Source organism: Lynx rufus, unplaced genomic scaffold (genome assembly GCF_022079265.1).
Source record: "Lynx rufus isolate CCGP_SWC_20201006 ecotype Redwood Valley unplaced genomic scaffold, mLynRuf1.p SCAF_16, whole genome shotgun sequence".
Lineage (NCBI taxonomy): Eukaryota > Metazoa > Chordata > Mammalia > Carnivora > Felidae > Lynx > Lynx rufus.
The window spans coordinates 2,526,397-2,545,679 of NW_025814830.1; the positions used below are offsets into that span (position 1 = coordinate 2,526,397).

General features: G+C 43.7%; 1 protein-coding gene across 1 annotated transcript; it reads right to left on the reverse strand.

Annotated features, from left to right (window-relative positions):
• Nucleotides 1-4,970: 4,970 nt before the first annotated feature.
• ZNF615 (zinc finger protein 615) lies at nt 4,971-19,283 on the reverse strand. The gene is made up of 5 exons (XM_047077476.1): nt 19,096-19,283; nt 13,666-13,873; nt 11,617-11,743; nt 11,028-11,120; nt 4,971-7,588 (listed from the first exon to the last, which is right to left on the reverse strand). The coding sequence occupies exons 2-5, from the start codon at nt 13,678-13,680 to the stop codon at nt 5,628-5,630; spliced, it is 2,196 nt and encodes a 731-aa protein (XP_046933432.1). The 5' UTR covers nt 13,681-13,873; nt 19,096-19,283; the 3' UTR covers nt 4,971-5,627.

The following is a 19,283-nucleotide window of genomic DNA, read 5'->3' on the forward strand; positions in this document are numbered from 1 at the left end:
TGAGCTAAATGGTGAAGAAAGAATTCTTGAGACTTTTGTCTCAACTTACTAAGTTAATTTAAGCAGCACTGGGACAGGACCTGTGGGCAGAAAAAGCTGCACTTTTGCTGTATGAATCTGGTGGTTATATGCTTACTACTCAACGGCAAGGGGACACGCAGGGAGTATTGGATCATAAATGTTCTCTTATAATTTCGACTCATGAAACTACTTACCCAAGATATCTCTGGTGCTTATCATTCAGTTTTTTTTGAAAAAAAAATTTTTTTTAACGTTTATTTATTTTTGGGACAGAGAGAGACAGAGCATGAATGGGGGAGGGGCAGAGAGAGAGGGAGACACAGAATCGGAAACAGGCTCCAGGCTCTGAGCCATCAGCCCAGAGCCCGACGCGGGGCTCGAACTCACGGACCGCGAGATCATGACCTGGCTGAAGACGGACGCTTAACCGACTGCGCCACCCAGGCGCCCCTCATTCAGTTTGATAGTAACTATCTGTGAGATTTACAGGCAGTCATCAGACCCTTTAAGAATGTAGCAACCTAGGGGTGCCTGGGTGGCTCAGTTTGGGTAAGTGTCAGACTCCTGTCAGCTCAGGTCATGATCTCAAGGTTTCAAGAGATCGAGCCCGGTGTCAGGCTCTGTGCTGACAATGAGGAACCTGCTTGGGATTCTCTCTCTCTGCCCCTCTCCTACTGGCACTGTTTCTGTCTCTCGCAAGATAAATAAACTTTAAAAAAGAAGAAGTAGGGGCGCCTGAGTGGCTCAGTCATGATCTCACGGCTTGTGAGTTCGGGCCTTGCGTCAGGCTCTATGCTGACAGCTCAGGGCCTGGAGCCTGCTTCGGCTTCTGTGTCTCCCTCTCTCTCTGCTCCTGTGTCTCTCTCTCAAAAATAAATAAAGATTTTTAAAAAATAAAATAAAAAAGAAGAAGGTAGCAACCAGTACATATTTAATCCTTATTAGAACTATGCTGGCTATTGGTCAGCCTTGCAGACTAAAAGTGAACATTCTTCTGCTTCTGTCCCTCATCAGCATGAGGCTGGCCAACACCAACTAGAGGAAAGAGCAGCTGGGAGGAACCTAAATTGGGACTGAGATTGGGGCCTCAGGAAAAGGCCACTAAAGTGAGGCCAACAAGGGTCTGGAGTCAATGAGAAAGTTACAACCAGAATTGAGAGTCCAAAAATATTAAGGTCAATAGCTTTTTTCCCAAGGTACCAAGATGATTGAATGGGATTGGTCTTTTCAACAAAAGATGCTGGGATAATTGTATTTCTGTTTGCAGAAAAATAAATTAAGACCTTTAACACTAAACATATACAAAAATTCACTCAAGATAGATCCCAGACCTAAATATAAGGGAGAGAGGCAAATGGGAGGTAATGTTCATAAACCAAATAAGTTAGCCAGAGAGTTCGTGAGACAAGACAGTAATGGATGAGCCATAAAAGGTGATAAATTGGACTTGGTTAAAATTAAAAACATTTATACTTTTTTTTTTCTTTTAAACATTTGTACTTTCTAAGCACAACATTTAAGAAGAGTGGAGCCAGGAATTGGGAGAAAATATCTCCACATTGTACATCTGATAAAGGACTTATATTCAGAATATATTAAGAATTGCCAAAACTCAACAATACCAAAACAACCATCCAGTTACTTTTGGGGGTCATGAAAATTCAAAAAAATTGGATAGTGGTGATAGTGACATAAGAGCCTGGAGCCTGCTTCAAATTCTGTGTCTCCCTCTCTCTCTGCCCATCCCCCACTCGTGCTCTGTCTCTGTCTCTCTCTGTGTCAAAAATAAATAAACATTAAAAAAAATTTTTTTTAATTTAATGAAAGGGCTCTCATGGAGAAGGAGAATTTACGAAAATGGTTGCTTGTGTCAAACCTGGAAGGAAATACCTGAGGAGACTTTTGCCATAAAATAAAAATCCTGGGGCACCTGGGTAGCTCAGTTGGTTAAGCATCTCAGGTCAGGTCTTGATCTCAGGGTCATGAGTTCAAGTCTACTTTTAAGTGTGAAGCCTACTTAAAAAAAAAAAAAAAGAAAGATAAAAAGCCTATCTTTATTCAGGGACACAGCACTTGATCATGGCGAACTACTCTGATTTTTGCAGGGACAGTGAGGAGAGGGGATGCAGGAGACAAATTTTGATTCGAATTTTTGTTAGGAATCTTGAGAAGGGACTCAAAAGACTGAAAGGAAATACTTCCCCCATCCAGAAGGTTGAGCCTCATGGGGCACCTGGGTGGCTCAGTCCGTTGAGCATCGCTCAGGTCATGACCTCATGGTTCCTGTGTTCGAGCCTAGCATCAGCTCGCTGCTATCAGCACAGAGCCCTCTTGGGATCCTCTGTCTCCCCCTTTCTCTGCCTCTCTCTCACTTGTACTCTCTCTCTCTCTCAAAAATGAACATTAAGACACACACACACACACACACACACACACACACACACTGGCCTGGGGTTATGAGTCTCAAAACTTCTAGACTCCTAGGCTCTCAAATCCTGCACTCCCCAAAACCACATCGACCTCAGATTCGATGTCAAGGTTACCGCGGGAGCTCTCCTCGCGCGTGGACGCACCTGCCCCTTCGGAGCCCCAGGTGAAATCGCTGAGGTCGCCGAGGCGCGGTGTTCGTGGTCCGCAGCTCGCCCCGCGAAGTTAACACACAAGCCCCCGGTCCCGACCGGCCGCCCTCGGCCGTCGGGCCCCAAAGACTTCGCCTGAGCGCGCGCCCGCCTTCCTCGGGGACTGAGGACGTCCCCAGGCGCATTCCCGCCTCCCGGGCCTGGCCCCTCGCTCCCGACCCACACCGGGGTCTGGGCGGCGAGGGGCGTGTGCGGCGGGCTCGGGGCTTCCGGAAGTGCGTCTCGGCTCGCTCGCTCCGGGCCTGAGGGCACTCGGGTGGGAGGTGACCTCGTTTCCTCACTGAGCGCTCCTAGCGCTTCTGACCGGAGCAGTCGTTTTGCTGCCGGCCCTCTGTCCGGCGGGAAGAATCGGAACCGTCATGGGGGCACCCGGGGCCTTCCCCTCCTCGAAAGAGACGGTCACAGGCCTCTTCAGGGGCGGGAACCTACCCGAAGCCCATGTGACGTGGGGGCGCATTCTGATCATCAGTTTGGGGAAAAGGGCAAGCTGAGCACTTAGGCAGGAGCACCTGGGGTGCAGCCAGTTTGCGTGAAGTCCGGCGTCCAAGTGCAGAGAAGACCCCACAGAGCTTCTGGCTGGATCTTGGGTTGACTTTTCCTGAGGTCTGTATCGGACAAACCTACAGTTTCGGCCTCCTCCCGTGCTTCTCCTTTACTCACACTGGCTGCCACGCGACCCTTGGGACACTTCCGGTCACCAAATGCGTGTGGGGATTTCCGCACACCCCCGCAATTCTCCAGGACACCAGCTGGGCCCTGCAGTGTAACTCCATCCCGACCCGAGCTACCTGGAGTGTCAGGTCCCACAGGTGAAGGGCTCGGCCCCACGAATGAACCCCCCTCCTCATTTCATACCCCAGGGACCAGTAGTAGGTCCCCAGGTTACCTACAACTTCGGGCTTGCTTACAAGTGGGAGTTCCCCACAACTCCTTCCTCCAGTTCCATTGATTTGCTAGAGCAGCTCACAGAACTCAGAGAAACACGGACACCAATTAAAAGCTAGGTTAAAGCATCTAGGTGAACGGCCAGATGAAGAGACACATGGAAGGAGACCTGGAAGGGTCCCAAGCACAAGCTTCTGTCCTGGTGGAGTTGTGTTATGTTGCCCTCCCCCAACCTGGCTGTGTTCACCTACCTGGAAGCTCACCCATCGTTGGGGATTTTATGGAGGCTTCTTCAGGACGGACCAATTATTGACTCAATTTCCCTCTCCCCTCCCTGGAGGATGGGTGTTGGGCAGAATGTTGCAAGCTTTTTAATTATGGCTTGGTCCTCATCCAGTCGCATCCAGAAGCCTTACAGGAGGCCACCCAGAGTCACCTCATTAGAATAAAAATTGCTCCTAATGCACTTATCACTTAGGAATTTACAAGGGTTTCAGGAGCGTGTGCCGGCAACCAGGGGCAGCTGGCCACAAGGGGCAGAGACCTATATATTTCCTATTATCTCATAAGGTCAAATAGCCAACTTCAAAAATTAAGTGCTAAATGACTCTACTTTTCTAATTAATGTTCTATAAATGACAAATTTATAGAATCTCTGATGCCAGGGTTTAGGGTCAGGGAAAAGTGTCACTATGAAGGGGTGGCATGGGGAGTTTGTGTCGACAACACATTCTGAATTTTTACTGTGGTGTTGGTTACAGAAACCTACATATGTGATAAAGTTTCTTAAAACTATATATAAAAAACAAAAATGAGTGCATGTGAAAACTGGTGAGATCCAAGTAAATCCTGTGGTTGAAAGTAGTATAATAATTTCACTTTCCTCTATTTGATATTGGACTACGGTTATGTAAGGTTTTACCTTTGGAAACAGCTGGCTGAAGGGCATTTAGGAAATCTCAGAAATACTCGTTTTTGTGATTCTAAACTTATTTCAAAATTAAAAGTCACATACGACGCCGAGGTAGCTCAGTCGGTTAAGCATCTGACGGTCATGACCTCACGGTTCGTGAGCTCAAACCCCGCACTGGGCTCTGCACTGATGGTACAGAGCCTGCTTGGGATTCTCTCTCTCTCTCCCTCTCTCTCTGCCCTCTCCCATCTTGGTCTCTATTTCAAAATAAATAAACTTAAAAAAAATTAGAAGTTATATAAACGTTGCATTTACATTAATTTTATAAACCACTTGATGCTGCTTATAAACTTGGTTAAACACACCCAAATATATTGAGTTACACATATGAATATATCGTTTCATTCTGAAGTACTTCAAGTATTTGGTAATAACAATTAAACTTGGAACAAAGAAATTCAAGGGTTAATTATATAATAAAACAGGCAGAGAATACTCATAGAACACTCCTGCACTGTACATATTAAAATTTAATACATGATTAGAGTAACTGCCACGATTTAAAATTGATAACGTCAATGACAAGGCAGTCAGACATATGGCTGAAGGTATCCTGTTCTCAATGTCTGAGAGGTGTATTATCTGTTATGTTTAGACATATGACAGAACGCTCGCATTCATCATTTCCCCAAGGCCTCTTTCCTTAAGTTGTCTGGTATTTTGCTAAAGTCCACCACATTGAACGTGTTCCTAAGTTATTTCTGTGTCGATTTCCTGGCAAATACGTTACTTCAAGACCGGACTATATTTATTACCATAGGAAAGTACTTCTCTAGTGTGAATTAACATCTATTGAGGTCTTAACTTCTGGGCAAGGGCTTTCCTAGTCGTTCATGATCTGTGATGATCACGTGATAGGTCTTCTTCCCACCGAAGGCTTTCCTAGTCTGTCACATTCATAGAATCTATCTTAGTCAACACTTTTTAGATGTATAATGTCCTAAGATATTTTCATCAAGGCTGGCTGCGCGAGCAGTTTTGTAAATTTTTTGTCAACGTAAAATGTGACACAACTGATCACTAAAGATAATACCATTCTTTGCATTCATTCTTCATTGCAAAATATTATCTTGAGGGCCTACAACTGGCAACAGGTTTTCCCAAAGTGACTATCTGTGAATTCTCTTGTGTTTAACAAGGATTGACAAGTGGGCAAAAGTTTTCCCACAATCACTGCATCCATAGGGCCTCTCTCCGGTATGTTTTCTTTGATGAACATTGAGCCCTGACTTGGTCGTGAAGGCTTTCCCACATTCCCTGCATTCATATGGTTTCTCTCCTGTGTGAATCCTCTGATGGGTAATGAGATCATTTTTGCGCAAAGAAAATTTTCCACATTCGGTACACGCAAAGGAGGTTTTTCCCGTGTGAAATCTCTGATGTTGTACGAGGCAGGTCTTCTTCCGGAAGGCTTTATCACATTCGTTGCATTTGTATGGCTTCTCCCCGGTATGAGTCTGCTGATGTATACCTAGAGTACTCTTCATGGTGAAGCCCTTTCCACACTCACTGCATATATACGGTTTTTCCCCGGTATGAGTTCGCAAATGTGCAACGAGCATGCTTTTCCCAGTTAAGCCTTTGCCACACTCATTGCATATGTAGGGTTTCTCTCCTGTATGAGTGCGCCTGTGCACATTGAGATGACTCTTCTCTGTGAAGCCTTTTCCACACTCACTGCATATATAGGGCTTCTCTCCCGTGTGAGTTCGTTGATGTCCGACCAGCCGTATCTTTGCTGGAAAGCCTTTCCCACACTCACTGCATGTGTAGGGTTTCTCTCCCGTATGAGTTCGCTGGTGTACAATCAGGCGGCTCTTCACGGTGAAGCCCTTCCCGCAATCACTGCATATATATGGTTTCTCTGCAGTATGAGTTCGCTGATGTACAATGAGATCACTCTTCATGGTGAAGCCTTTTCCACATACACTACACACATAGGGTTTCTCTCCCGTATGTGTTCGCTGATGTCTGATGAGCGGACTCTTCAAGGTGAAGCCTTTTCCACACTCACTGCATGTGTAGGGTTTCTCTCCTGTATGAGTTCGCTGATGTACGATGAGACAGTGCTTCATTGAAAAGCCTTTTCCACATTCACTGCATGTATACAATTTCTCTTCTGTATGAGTTTGCTGATGTGTGAGAAGACTGTTCTTCAGGGTGAAACCTTTCCCACATTCATCGCATATAAAAGGTTTCTCGCCAGTATGAGTTCGATGATGTGCAACAAGACGCCTCTTCTCAATGAAGCCTTTTCCACATTCATTGCATATATATGGTTTCTCTCCTGTATGAGTTTTCTGATGCGTAGTGAGACTAAACTTTGTAGAGAAGGCTTTCTCACATAGACTGCATTCATGGGGCTTCTCTCCTGTATGAGTTCGCTGATGATAAACGAGCCGACATTTCTTGATGAACGCCTTCCCGCATTCATTACACGTATAAGGCTTCTGTCCCATATGAGTTTTCTGGTGTATGTTGAATTGTGATTTCTTAGGAAATGTTTTGTCACATTCAGTGCATTCATAATGTTTCAGTCCTGTATGAATTCTCTGATGTTCAATTAGCCTGGATTTTCTGGAGAATGCTTTCCTACACATACCGCATCCATGAGGTTTCTCTCTAGTATGAACTCTCTGATGATCAGTGAGCTGAGACACCTTGACAAAGGCTTTCCCACATTCACTGCATACATGGGCTTTCTGCGTATTTTGAGTTCTCTGTTGCTTCATGACCTGGGAATTATTATTAATGGGTTTTACACCTACAGGAAATTTATTTACGCTATAAAATTGTTCGTGGTTACCATAAAGAAGGGATTTCCCATCTTCATGAAACTCAGCAGAGTTCTCCAAATTACAGCTTATGCTCTGGCTTTCCAAACTTGAATTTGATTTTAAAGGTTTTTCATGTGAATCAAACATATCATAATTTTGTTTCAACAGAAAATCACTTTCACTCTGGTTAAAAATGCTTGCAAATGTATTATGTTCACAGCGTTGTTCCACACTCTTCTGAATGCTTCGATTTTGTAACCGACACTGCAGGGGATCATCAACTTTCCTGATTTCTAGAAGAGAAGAGAACAATGAATCACTCTGTCATCTCTCATAATCTTAGTTTGGAATAAAACCGTTTTAAAAAGGCCTTCATGTGAAGTAGTTATTTTAAGTGACAATCCTACAGGTGGTATAATAAGAAATACATTTGGTCTCTATCCACAGTTCTTGGTACAGAGCTTCCAAATGTCCGAACGGGAGTTTCTTTTGTTATTCATAACAAGCCCTTTCAATCACAACTGAGTTTATGCTAATGAGGCGATTTAGCATAGGGTTCCTACACAACCACGAAATGGGGCTGGTACCCAGAAAGACCAAGCGATTATAAGGTTGGAACTTTCAGCCCCACCCACCAAGAAAGGGAACGGCAGGAGGAACTAGAGATTACAGCTGTACAGAAACTCTCGGGGCACCTGGGTGGCTCAGTCAGTTAAGCTCTTGACTCGACTTTGGCTCAAATCATGATCTCACGGTTTGTGATATTGAACTCCATGTCAGGCTCTGTGCTGACAGCACGGAGCCTGCTTGGGATTCTCTCTTTCTCTCTCCCCCTCCCCTGCTCATTCTTTTTCTTTCAAAATAAATAAACATTTTTTTAAAAAAAAGCTCTATAGATACTCTTAAATAAGATCTGATCAGCTTCTGGGTTGGTAAACACATCCGTGTGCCAGGAGGGTGGTGCACCCCAGTTCCATGGAGACAGAAGCTCCTGCATTCAGAAATCCTTCATACTTTGCCCTATGTACCTCTTCATCTGGCTGTTCATCTGTATCCTTTATAGATCCTTTATTAAGCTGGCAAACACAAGTGTTTCTCTGAGTTCTGTGAGCTACTCTAGCAAATTAATTGAACCCAAAGAGGGGGACATGGGAATCTACAATTTATAGCCAGATGGACAGAAGCATAGGTAACAATGACATCTGAAGTAGGGACAGACTTGTGGGACTGAACCTTCAGCTTATAGGATCTGACATTCTTTCCAGGTAGATAGTATCAGAATTGAGTTAAATCTGTAAAACATCCTGATTTTATTCTAGATATAGACAACTGAAGCAAAGGATTAAAGAAGGCAATTGCAGTTTGTGAAACACAGTTAAGGAAGCAGTGGAGAAGTAAGAGGTAGAGGAAATCAAGATATATTTAAAGAAAAGATAAGGTTCACTGATGGGCTCAATGGGAGAAGTGGGAAGAGGTTAATGAAAGCGAGGACTCAAGGATCACTTCAGGAATTGTGTGGCTTGGGCTGCTGGACAAAATGTCTCTCACTAAAATAGGGAATATTACTGAAGTCCAGAATGAGGGGAAAATCTAGCATGCATTGTGAAACATGCATGCTAAATGTGAAGATGTCATCTTAAAATGTGAAATCGCATCTTAAAATGTGAGATTTTTTTAAAAGTTGATTTATTTTGAGAGAGAGAGTGAGCACATGAGAGCAGGGAAGGGATAGAGAGAGGGAGAGACAGAATCCCAAGCAGGCTTTGTGTTACTGGAGGGCTCAAACTCATGAACCGTGAGATCATGACCTGAGCCAAGATCAAGAGCCGGATGCTTAACCGAGTGAGCCACACAGGCACCCCTAGATTGTTGAATTGTACACCTGAAACTAATATAACACTGTATGTTAATTATACTTGAATAAAAAAAAAAATCAGACTCAAGTTCTTGAAAAATTAGTAGAAATTCCATTTGCTATCACTTTAAATTTATTTTTTATTATTTATTTATTTATTTTAACTTTATTCATTTTTGAGAGAGAGACAGAGAGACAGAGAGACAGAGACAGTGAGTGGCGGAGGGGCAGAGAGAGAGGGAGGCACAGAATCCAAAGCAGGCTCCAGGCTCCGAACTGTCAGCACAGAGCCCGATGTGGGGCTCCAACTCACGAACTGTGAGATCATGACCCGAGCCGAAGTTGGACGCTCAATCTACAGAACCACCCAGGTGCCCCATTTTGCCATCACTTTACAAATTGAAAAGTAATAATACATTGGTACATCCAGTATCAGGGTGTGACTGAATTACAATAATAATAACAACAACAACAATAATAATAATAATAATAATAATGTCAGGGAGTGCTTCAGAGCCTGGAGCCTGCTTCGGATTCTGCATCTTTCTCTCTAACCCTCCCCTGCTCGTGCTCTGTCTCTCTCTCTCTCAAAAATAAATAATAAAAATTTTTAAAAAATCATGTGAAAACAAAAGCTTTAGGAAAATAAATGCAGTGATAACATCTAATAATTAAAGGAAAATCTGAATTAACAAAACCCCGAAGGAAATCATTTGAAGCAAACATAACATAAAAAAAAGGAAATCATTTGAAGCAGCCAAACATGACCCAGTTTGGGCTGGCAATCATGTGGCATGTTAAAAAGGATATTTTCTTGTTAATTAAATAACCTTTGAGAGCTCAGCAAGCAGAGAACATTCAAGGTAATGCCAGGATGGGGACAATTTACAATGTGTAGTTGTGTTGAACTCAAAGAGAACCTGAATTTCATTTTTTTTAAGTTTATTTATTTATTTTTTGAGAAAGAGACAGCACAAGCAAGGGAGAGGCAGAGACAGAGGGAGACAGAGAATCCCAAGCAGGCTCCGTGCTGCTAGCACAGAGCCCGATGCTCTGTGGGTTTGAGCCCACGAAGCCGCGAGATCATGACCTGAGCCGAAACCAAGAGTTGGATGCTCAACCGACTGAGCCACCCAGGCACCTCAAGAACCTGCATTTTAAAAAAAGGATGAAGAGAAGAGGATTCCTGTGCTCACACACAGAATGGGAAGTTACGGCTGGCTGCCATGAAGAAGGGTAAAATATATAGGATGAAAGCATGCATTAGACAATATTGAGAGAGGTCAATTGACATCTTAAGAAAAGAGAAAGAGGTTGACTCCCGGGAATGGAGGAAACTTAAGAGTGAGGAGAACTGAGAAGAAAACGAGAACAAAAGTATGGAGAACTTCAGGGGTTCCCGGGGTGGGGGTGGGGGCAAAGAACGACATAAATGCACAGCAAAAGCCAGGTTACCATGGAGACCAAGTATCAAAGGTATAGTCAGAAGTTATGGAAGGAAATCATTATTTCCTGGTAAGCAGGTATAGTAGTGAGAAAAAAGTGGGGAAGTCAAAGTTGTTTTTTTCCAGAAAGGCCTGGAAAGTGGAATTTCACAGCAGGAGAGACACTGTCACAGTGGATGAAGATTAGAAAGTCCGAGGAAGAAGATGGCTATGCAAAACAAACAAAAACAAGAAGTATGTAAAGCAAACAGGGAACAGGGATCAGATCTCAAAAGAAAAAAAGGGATACATTTTCCTCGAAATTTCAACAAAGAAGAGTTCCCATAGGGGAAAACAGATGTGGGGAGGGGCTGTCACAGCTGTGACGCCTTCTCTGTCTGACCAGGGTACTGCTTCTGCAGCCACCCCCCACCCTGCCAACTTCTCACTCACCTGGGCAGATTCGACTGTCGATCTCATCTTCTGCTGTCCAAAGTTCTCCTCCTTCCAACTTGGAGAGTGCATCTGGTTTGCTGGCGAGATACCCTGTTCGTGAGAAATGATAGAGGACTCAGTGGTTGGGGCACCGGGGTGGCTCAGTTGGTTCAGCGTCCGACTGTGGCTCAGGTCACGATCTCGTGGTTCGCGGGGTCAAGCTCCATGTTGGGCTCTGCGCCGGCAGTGCGGAGCCTGCTTGGGACTCTCTCTCTCTCCCTTCTCTCTGCCCCTCCCTGACTCACGCTTTCTCTCTCTCTCAAAATAAATAAATAACCTTAAAAAAGGAAAGAAGAAGAAGAAGACCACTCCGTGGCCTGGGGTATATCAGGAGGGCATAATGTTACATTTTAGGGAATAAACAATGTTTCACATCTGTAAACATCAAGGCTTTTCTCTCAAGAGAGGGGACATTATATCCTCTTGTCTGAGAGAAGAAAAGGATGCGAGAATCTATCATGTCAGAGTACTAAAGAGTTAAGTAGCTGAGAAAGAAAAAAACCACTGGCAGAGCACCCTGTGAGAGACACAGGGGAGTCGTCCTCACCCACGGACACCAAGTTCCTGTAGTTCTCCAGCATCACATCCCGGTACAGGTGCTTCTGGGCGGGGGCCAGGAGCCGCCATTCCTCCCGGGAGAAGCCCACGGCCACGTCCTCAAATGTCAGGGATTCCTGTTATAACACAGTTACATTTAATGAAATGATATTCTTTCAGTGATATGTAAAAAATGGATAAGGGAAACTATTCTGTTCATTTCACCATAAAGGAAATTGGTGGTTTTTGTTCTTTAATACATGGTGATACAATAAGAAATCTTGTAAAATATTATGTCACTGTGCAGTCTTCTCTTCATCAAACAAAGTTGAAAATCAGAGAAAGTTTCCGTAATATGTACCATTAAATCCTCTTGCTGGTGTAAGAACATCTGTATAAATTTGAGCATCTATTTGCCAATGTGGAAGTACGTAGATGAATAACACAGATTTCTAAGTTCACCACGAGCATGTGAACCAATACCAAAATCAGTGATGAAGACTGCAGATATGCTAGAATCACCAGAAAACCCATACTAATTTCAGTGGTTAATATACTAAACAAAAAAAAGGAACCGTATACTACACGTATAAAGCAAAGAGATTAATGATCAAGCAAATTTATAAAAAAAACTACAAATATACTTATAGACACACAGATGTACATAGACAAATATATATGTATGTGTGCATATCATTAGGCAGAGTTAACACTACAATGGAAACAATGAAGAAACAGCTGCAGGAACCACGTTTTTACATTTATGAGAAGTAAGGGCAGTTAAGGCCTTTACTCACCACAACAGATCTATGAGGAACGATCAAAGACCTATGTGAACTTCAAACCTATGTGTCATGAAACATTAACACTCCCTCAAGGAACTAGTCTGTTTTCTCCTCACAGTCGATGCCTGTGATACTGTGATATAATAAGAGGTATGTATTTGGTATTCATCTCCAGTTCCTAGCACAAAGCTCCTAAAGCCTTTAGAAGGGCTTGCGGTGGGAGGGGCACCTTGTGTTATTTGTAACAAGCCCCTTTCAACCATACCCGAATTTATATTAACGAGGTAACTCTGGTGGGCCCCTAGATACCCTAAGGATGTGGCTGGTTGCTATGAGAACCAAGCTATTGATTAGAGGGCTGAAGTGTCAGCCCTACCCCAGGGTAGGGAGGGGAGAGGAACTGGAGATTGAGATAATCACTAAATGGCCAGTGATTTCATCAATCGCCTCTACATAATGAAACTTCCATAAAAAACACTAAACTACAGGGCTGGGGTGCTTCCATGTTGGTTAACCCATCAAGGTGCTGGGAGGGTGGCTTGCTTGGACAAGGCATGGAAGGTCCTCGCCCTTTCTCCCATACTTTGCCCTATGCTTCTCTTCCATTTGGTTGTTCCCATCTTGTAGCCTTTATAATAAACTGGTAAATGTGAAGTAAAGTGTTTTCCTGAGTTACCTGAGCCACTGGAGTGAATTCTCGAACCCAAGGAAGGGATTGTGGGAACTGCCCATTTGTAGCCAAGTCAGAAGTATGGGTACCCTGGGCACCTAATGCTTGGCATCTGTAATGAGGTCAGTCTTGTGGGACTGAGCCCTATAAACCTGTGGAGTACGATAGTAACTCCAGGTAGTTAGCGTCAAGATTGAATCAAATTGTACACAGTGGTGTCTAAAGAGTTGAGGAACTGGTCGTTGGTATGAAAAAATTCACATGTTTGGTATCAGAAGTGTTGCCAGTAGAAACAGATCACAGTAACTAATGCCTACCATGTAACTTACCAAGATTCTCTTATGATGGCTGTCAGAGATATATGCAACATTGACAGGTATCGTGACCTACAGGGTCTTGCACAATCACATATATTCCAACAAGAGCCACAAAGCATGAATCCTATGAAAAATATGTTCCTGATCCTACTTGGCCCAGATTTCTCCACATCCTGCTATTCTCAATTCAGACTTTTTTGTTTAATTGCACTGATTTTTTTCTTCTACAGGCCTCTACAAATCCATTGGGGGAGGGGGAGGAAAGAATAAAAGAAACCAAAAGTCACCTGGGCCTGGATCATCTTCTTCTGATTTTGGGAAATGGGTGCTAACAGGGATGCTCTGTCTTTAGCTCTTCTGAATCAGCTCTAAATTTCTGTTCAAAAATCTCAGTCTCCAGTCAAAGGTTTCCCCAGAAATGCTGATGCCTAAGTCTTGGAATCTTCTCCTTTTTCCCTGGATTCCTCTTGTCCCTGGGGAGCCAGCACCTACAGGCTGAAAAGCAAATTACTCTGAGCGGCACAATCTCTTTAGGCCCAAATATTGTCACTGTCGCTATGCATTCACCTTAAACCAAGGCCCCCAAAGATCTGTCTTTTTGAAAAGAGAGGGAAAAAAACCACAAGATGAAGGGGCGGACCTACGCTGGCCGACCACGCCTCCTCCCCTTGAGTAACAGGACTCCGACCCTTCCCTAGCCAATCGGCCAAGGCGACGACCCTTCCCCAGCCAATGGGCTGAGGCCACAGCCATTACCTCACCAACTGCCCCTAGACCCCAATAAAACCTTTGTGCTTTTGAAACTGGCTCTCTCCCCGGTATCTCACCGCTGTGTTGGTGCAGGTAGGGGACTGAGCTCGAGCTAGCTCGAATAAAGGCTCTTTTGCTTTTGCATCGGACTCGGCTCCCTGGTGGTCTTTGGGGATCACGAACTCTGGGCATAACAAAGAGACTCTTCATGATAGAGAAGAAACTGAGGAGTGATGGAGGGAGGTGGGAGGAGTGATGGAGGGAGGGAGGGGATGGGCTAGATGGGTGCTGGGTGCTAAGGAGGGCACTTGGGATGAGCACTGGGTGTTGTACGTTTAACCAGCTGAGCCACACAGGCGCCCCCCACTGGCTGTGGTATGCAAGTGATGAATCACTGAATTCTACTCCTTGAAACCAATATTGCACAGTGTGTTAACTAAAATTTAAAAATTAAAAAAAAAATCGGTCTTTTTATTAAGTGCTCTGGGCCAAGTGGCAGGGGCCTCCTCTGGCACATCATTTTTAGGAAAGAGGACACACAGACAGTAAGAGATACACATTTTTTCTCTTAAATCATGCATGTCCATCTACCTCTGCAAAAGTCTTTTTACATCCTAGGGGACATACACTTTGATTTTGAGAACATCATGCTAATAAGCAAATAATAACACATTGTCTTCATAGTTTCTCATTGCATTCCAGTTCTTCATACTCTGTAGAGTATTAGAAGTATAAACCTGTATAGGATAGTTGGCAAAAACATTCTTTAGAAATAGAACTGAATTTTCAGGCGAAAGCACACAGTATTCTTCATCAGAAGACCTGTGTTACAGCAAATAAGAAGGTTCTTCAAGCCAAAGGAAAGGATCTTCCAATGTAAGCAGAGGAGCAAGGAGTCAAGAGAAATAAAACTGGTAAATAAGAGTTGAAGTCTAAATCAGTACCAACTGGAAATATAACAATGATCATCTCTCAGAAGGTTTTAAAAACATGAAGAGTTAAGATATTCCATGACAGGGGCACCTGGGTGGCTCAGTCAGTTAAGTGTCAGACTTTGGCTAAGGTCATGATCTCGAGTTTCATGGGTTCGGGCCCCACGTCGGGTTCTGTGCTGACAGCTCAGAGCCTGGAGTGCTTAGGATTCTGTGTCTCCCTCTCTCTCTGTATGCCCCTCCCCCGTTCACACTCTGTATCTCTCTCTCTCTCTCTTTCAAAAATAAACATTAAAAAATATTAATAATAAAATAAAGTAAAAAATAAAGTATTCCATGGCAGCATATAACATAGAAGTGGTGAGTGAAAAACTGTTCTAAAATCTCTGTATAGACAGAGAAGAATATAAAAGTACTAATTACCATAATACTTCGACAAATACAAACTGTATGTTATTTTGCAATCTCTAGTGTGAATAAAACTAATATATATATTTTTAAACATACATAACTACATGTTAAAAGAGAAAAAAATATAATGCACATGGCTTCTGTAGCAACTACTTAACTATACCACTATAGCTCAAAAGCAGTCATATTAAAAAAAAAAAAAATAGGTGTGGCTGAGTTCCCATAAGACTTTATTAACAAAAACAGGCACTGGCCCAGATTCAGTTCATGGGCTCTACTTGGCCAACTCCAAATGAGAACACAAAAGCCACATAATCATCTAAATCAAGGGTCAGTAACACAGGGCCTAGACCACCTGTTTTTGTAAATAGTTTTATGGGAATACAGTCAGATCCACTTGTTGACCATTCTCTCAGGCTTTCACACTCTATCTACAAAGGTAGAGTTGAGAATTTACATCTGAAAACATTACCCAGTACAACACACTTTGAAAAAATAATCAAAGATGACTTTTGAATATATAAAGAGGCAAATCATCAGTATTCACCTAACACGTCTGTGTACATCTTTAGTCAGGTGGCTGGCTACAACATTTAAATAGAAAAATTCTAGGGGCGCCTAGGTGGCTCAGTTGGTTAAGCGACTGACCCTCAATCTCAGCTCAGGTCATGATCTTGAGGTTGGTGAGTTCAAGCCCGGAGTAGGGCTCTGTGCTGACAGTGCAGAGCCTGCTTGGAATTCTCTTGCCTACTCTTTCTGCCCCTACCCCACTTGCTTGCTCTCCTCTCTCAAAATAAATAAGTAAACTTAAAAAAAAATTTTTTTTTAATTCTAGGGGCGCCTCAGTGGCTCAGTCGGTTGGGCGTCTTGACTCTTGATTTCGGCCCACGTCATGATCCCAGCGTCTTAGGATCACGCCCTGTGTCAGGCTCTGTGCTGAGCATGGAGCCTGCTTAGGATTCTCTCTCTCAATGTCTCTCTCTCTCTCTCTCTCTCTCTCTCTCTCTCTCTCTTTCACCCTCTGCCCTGTTCCCCCACTCACACTCTCTCTAAAAATTAAAAAAAAAAAAAAATCTAGACCATTTTAAAGCATACACAGGTCAAGGTCAGTATTAAAGAGCAGGACATTTCATGGGGATAATTTAACATTTTTAAAATTTATTTAGTTACCTATTTATTTATTTATTCTTAGAGAGAAAGCCCGAGCAGAGAAGAGGGGAAAAGGGAGACAGAGAATCTTAAGCAGGCTCCACACGCAGCACAAGCCTGACTCGGGCTTAACACAGAGTCAGATTCGGCTGCTCAACCGACTTAGCCACCCAACCATACCTAACATTCACTTAAAACAGGCAATAAAAGTATCACCAGTAACTGAAAAATCCACTTCTAAGAACTTCTGAAAAGAAATACTGACAACAGTGTAATATTTGAGAGGTCATTTTTAGTTCCTCATTATATTTTTTCATAAGAGCACTTATGTTTTAAGTCAGAAAATTATTGGCATTCTACATTTAAATTGCTGTTGCTAGATCATTAATGTATGTTCACAAGTTTACTTTAAAAAAGAGACAGAGAAGTAAGGAAGGAGGTAGGGAGAGAGAAAATGAGTTACAAATACAAATTTTACACAGCACAAAACCATAAATATGGGGAAATTATCAGCCTTTTTACTCAAATACACTAGGCTCCTGCCATCACAGACCACAATTTTAGGTATTTTACTATACTTATCTTCAAAACAACCCTGAGGGAGAGAGTTTAACTTCTCTTTTTGCCAAGGGGAAAGAGACACAGGTCACACCCGTCACACAATGGAATTGAAAAATCAGATTAATTTCGTTCCAAAATTCACTTTCATTCCACTACACAACAGGCCAAGACTATTTGTAAATAAAATCTCTGTTCATTAAGTAAACAAAGGAAACAAGTAAAAAGCTATTGGAACGCTATTAATCATGTAATTGCAGAGGCATTTAGAGTACTGGCAGTGATCTGCAACTGTCTTTAAAATGCACCAAAACCGGGGCACCTGGGTGGCTCAGTCGGCTAAGCGTCCGACTTGGGCTAGGTCATGATCTCACGGTCTGTGAGTTCGAGCCCCGACTCGGGCTCTGTGCTGACAGCTCGGAGCCTGGAGCCTGCTTCCGAGTCTGTGTCTCCCTCTCTCTCTGCCCCTCCCCCACTAGTGCTCTGTCTCTCTCTCTCAAAAATAGATAAACATTAAAAATAAATAAATAAAATGCACCAAAACCAACTAGAAGACTGATTCATGAAAAGAAGATGGATAGAAGCTCAGGTAACTAACCGGTAGAGCTAGTCTAGTCTGAGGTTAATGGTAAAATCTAGGTAGGTATATGAATGGTTACTTTAAAATTCTTTCAGTATGTCTGTATGTGTGAAAATTTTCTACACTAAAATGTTGGGTGGAGAGAAAGATACTGTAATAAGAATTTAGTAGGGTGGCCAAGTAGCAAATAAATATTTACAGTTAATTGATCTTTTGCATTATAGAAAATGGTAAGGAAAAGGGAGTCAGAAAGTAATAACACGCTTACAACTGCAATAAAAATAAAGAGTTTATATTGGAAACGAAAGGCTGGGGAACAAATCCAAGGGTATAAATGCATAATCATAAACTGTCCCCCGAATGATACCTAAACATCTCAAACATTTCATCTCTATATAGATTATACATAAGCAAATGCTTAATACGAATCCACTCACAATATCACCGGTTCACACATTAAAAATAATTTGTAAGTGTTTATTATATGAAATAAGGCCAAGGAGAAAATCATAGTACCATTTACACAACTTATCTGAATTATAAATATTAAGCACATAATCTAAAAGCCTCAAATTGAAATCTACTAAAATCTTGACAAGGATTATCCCTTGTGAACGGAACGTACAGTGTGATAAGAGATTTTACTTGTGTCAGAATCTGAAAAGAAATATCCAAGAGGAATGTGCAAGGAATCTCGGAGGACAAAAGAGAAAAGGCGGCAACTTCAACATAAAACTGCTATTAGATAGGCTGGCTCGTTCATCTCGGCAAAAACCTTCATTCCTGAGAGTCCGAGGGTACGAAGTGGCGCCGGCTGCCAAAAAACCAGAGCTGAAAAAAGGACCCGGGGCTAAAGGGCAGAGGCGGGGACGCACACCCGCTGTCGTTGGCGGCAGCCCAGGCCCGAGCTCCGCACGCCGCGGCCAAGCCCCCCGCATCCAGGCGCAGCCCACGCTCCCACCCGTACCCCCGACGCACCCGGCGGCCCCCGCGTGAGCTCCACGGACCCCGACCCGTGAGCCCCGAAACAGCTCGTTTTTGAGCCCCGAACAAAACCCGCTCCACTTGCAGCGGACCGCCACCACCCTCCCGCTCGCCATCTCTGAGCCCCAGCGAGTAAACGGCCCCCAAATGTGCCCTCTGCACCCGGTCGCTGGTCCCGAGAAATCTTTACCCAAGAACTACGAGAGCACCTCCTGACCGAGACCACGGGCACCGCAAGCGCACACCCTAACACGGAAGAACACCCACCCACGGTCTCCTCCCGCAAGAATTCCACCCACACCACCCCAGGCAGACGCCGACGAACCGTCCCCGGCCACAGTCCGCGAACGCACCTGATTCTCGCCACACACCACTGCGACCCACCGGCACCTGAAATTACTTCGCTGAACTTCGTCCGCGTCCCTCAGCACCGCGGGGCTGCGGCCAACAAGGGTCTGAAGCATTTCTAGAGAAAAGACAACTGGACCCCGGCTTTGCCGCTGCGGCAACATGGCCGCACCCTGGCCTTGCCCCGTGGGGG

Coding starts and splice junctions, on each gene's coding strand:
- ZNF615 (XM_047077476.1), bottom strand. Junction 11,121..11,616: donor CAGGAACTTGGTGTCCGTGG/GTGAGGACGACT, acceptor TCTCACGAACAG/GGTATCTCGCCAGCAAACCA. Junction 7,589..11,027: donor CGACAGTCGAATCTGCCCAG/GTGAGTGAGAAG, acceptor CTTCTCTTCTAG/AAATCAGGAAAGTTGATGAT.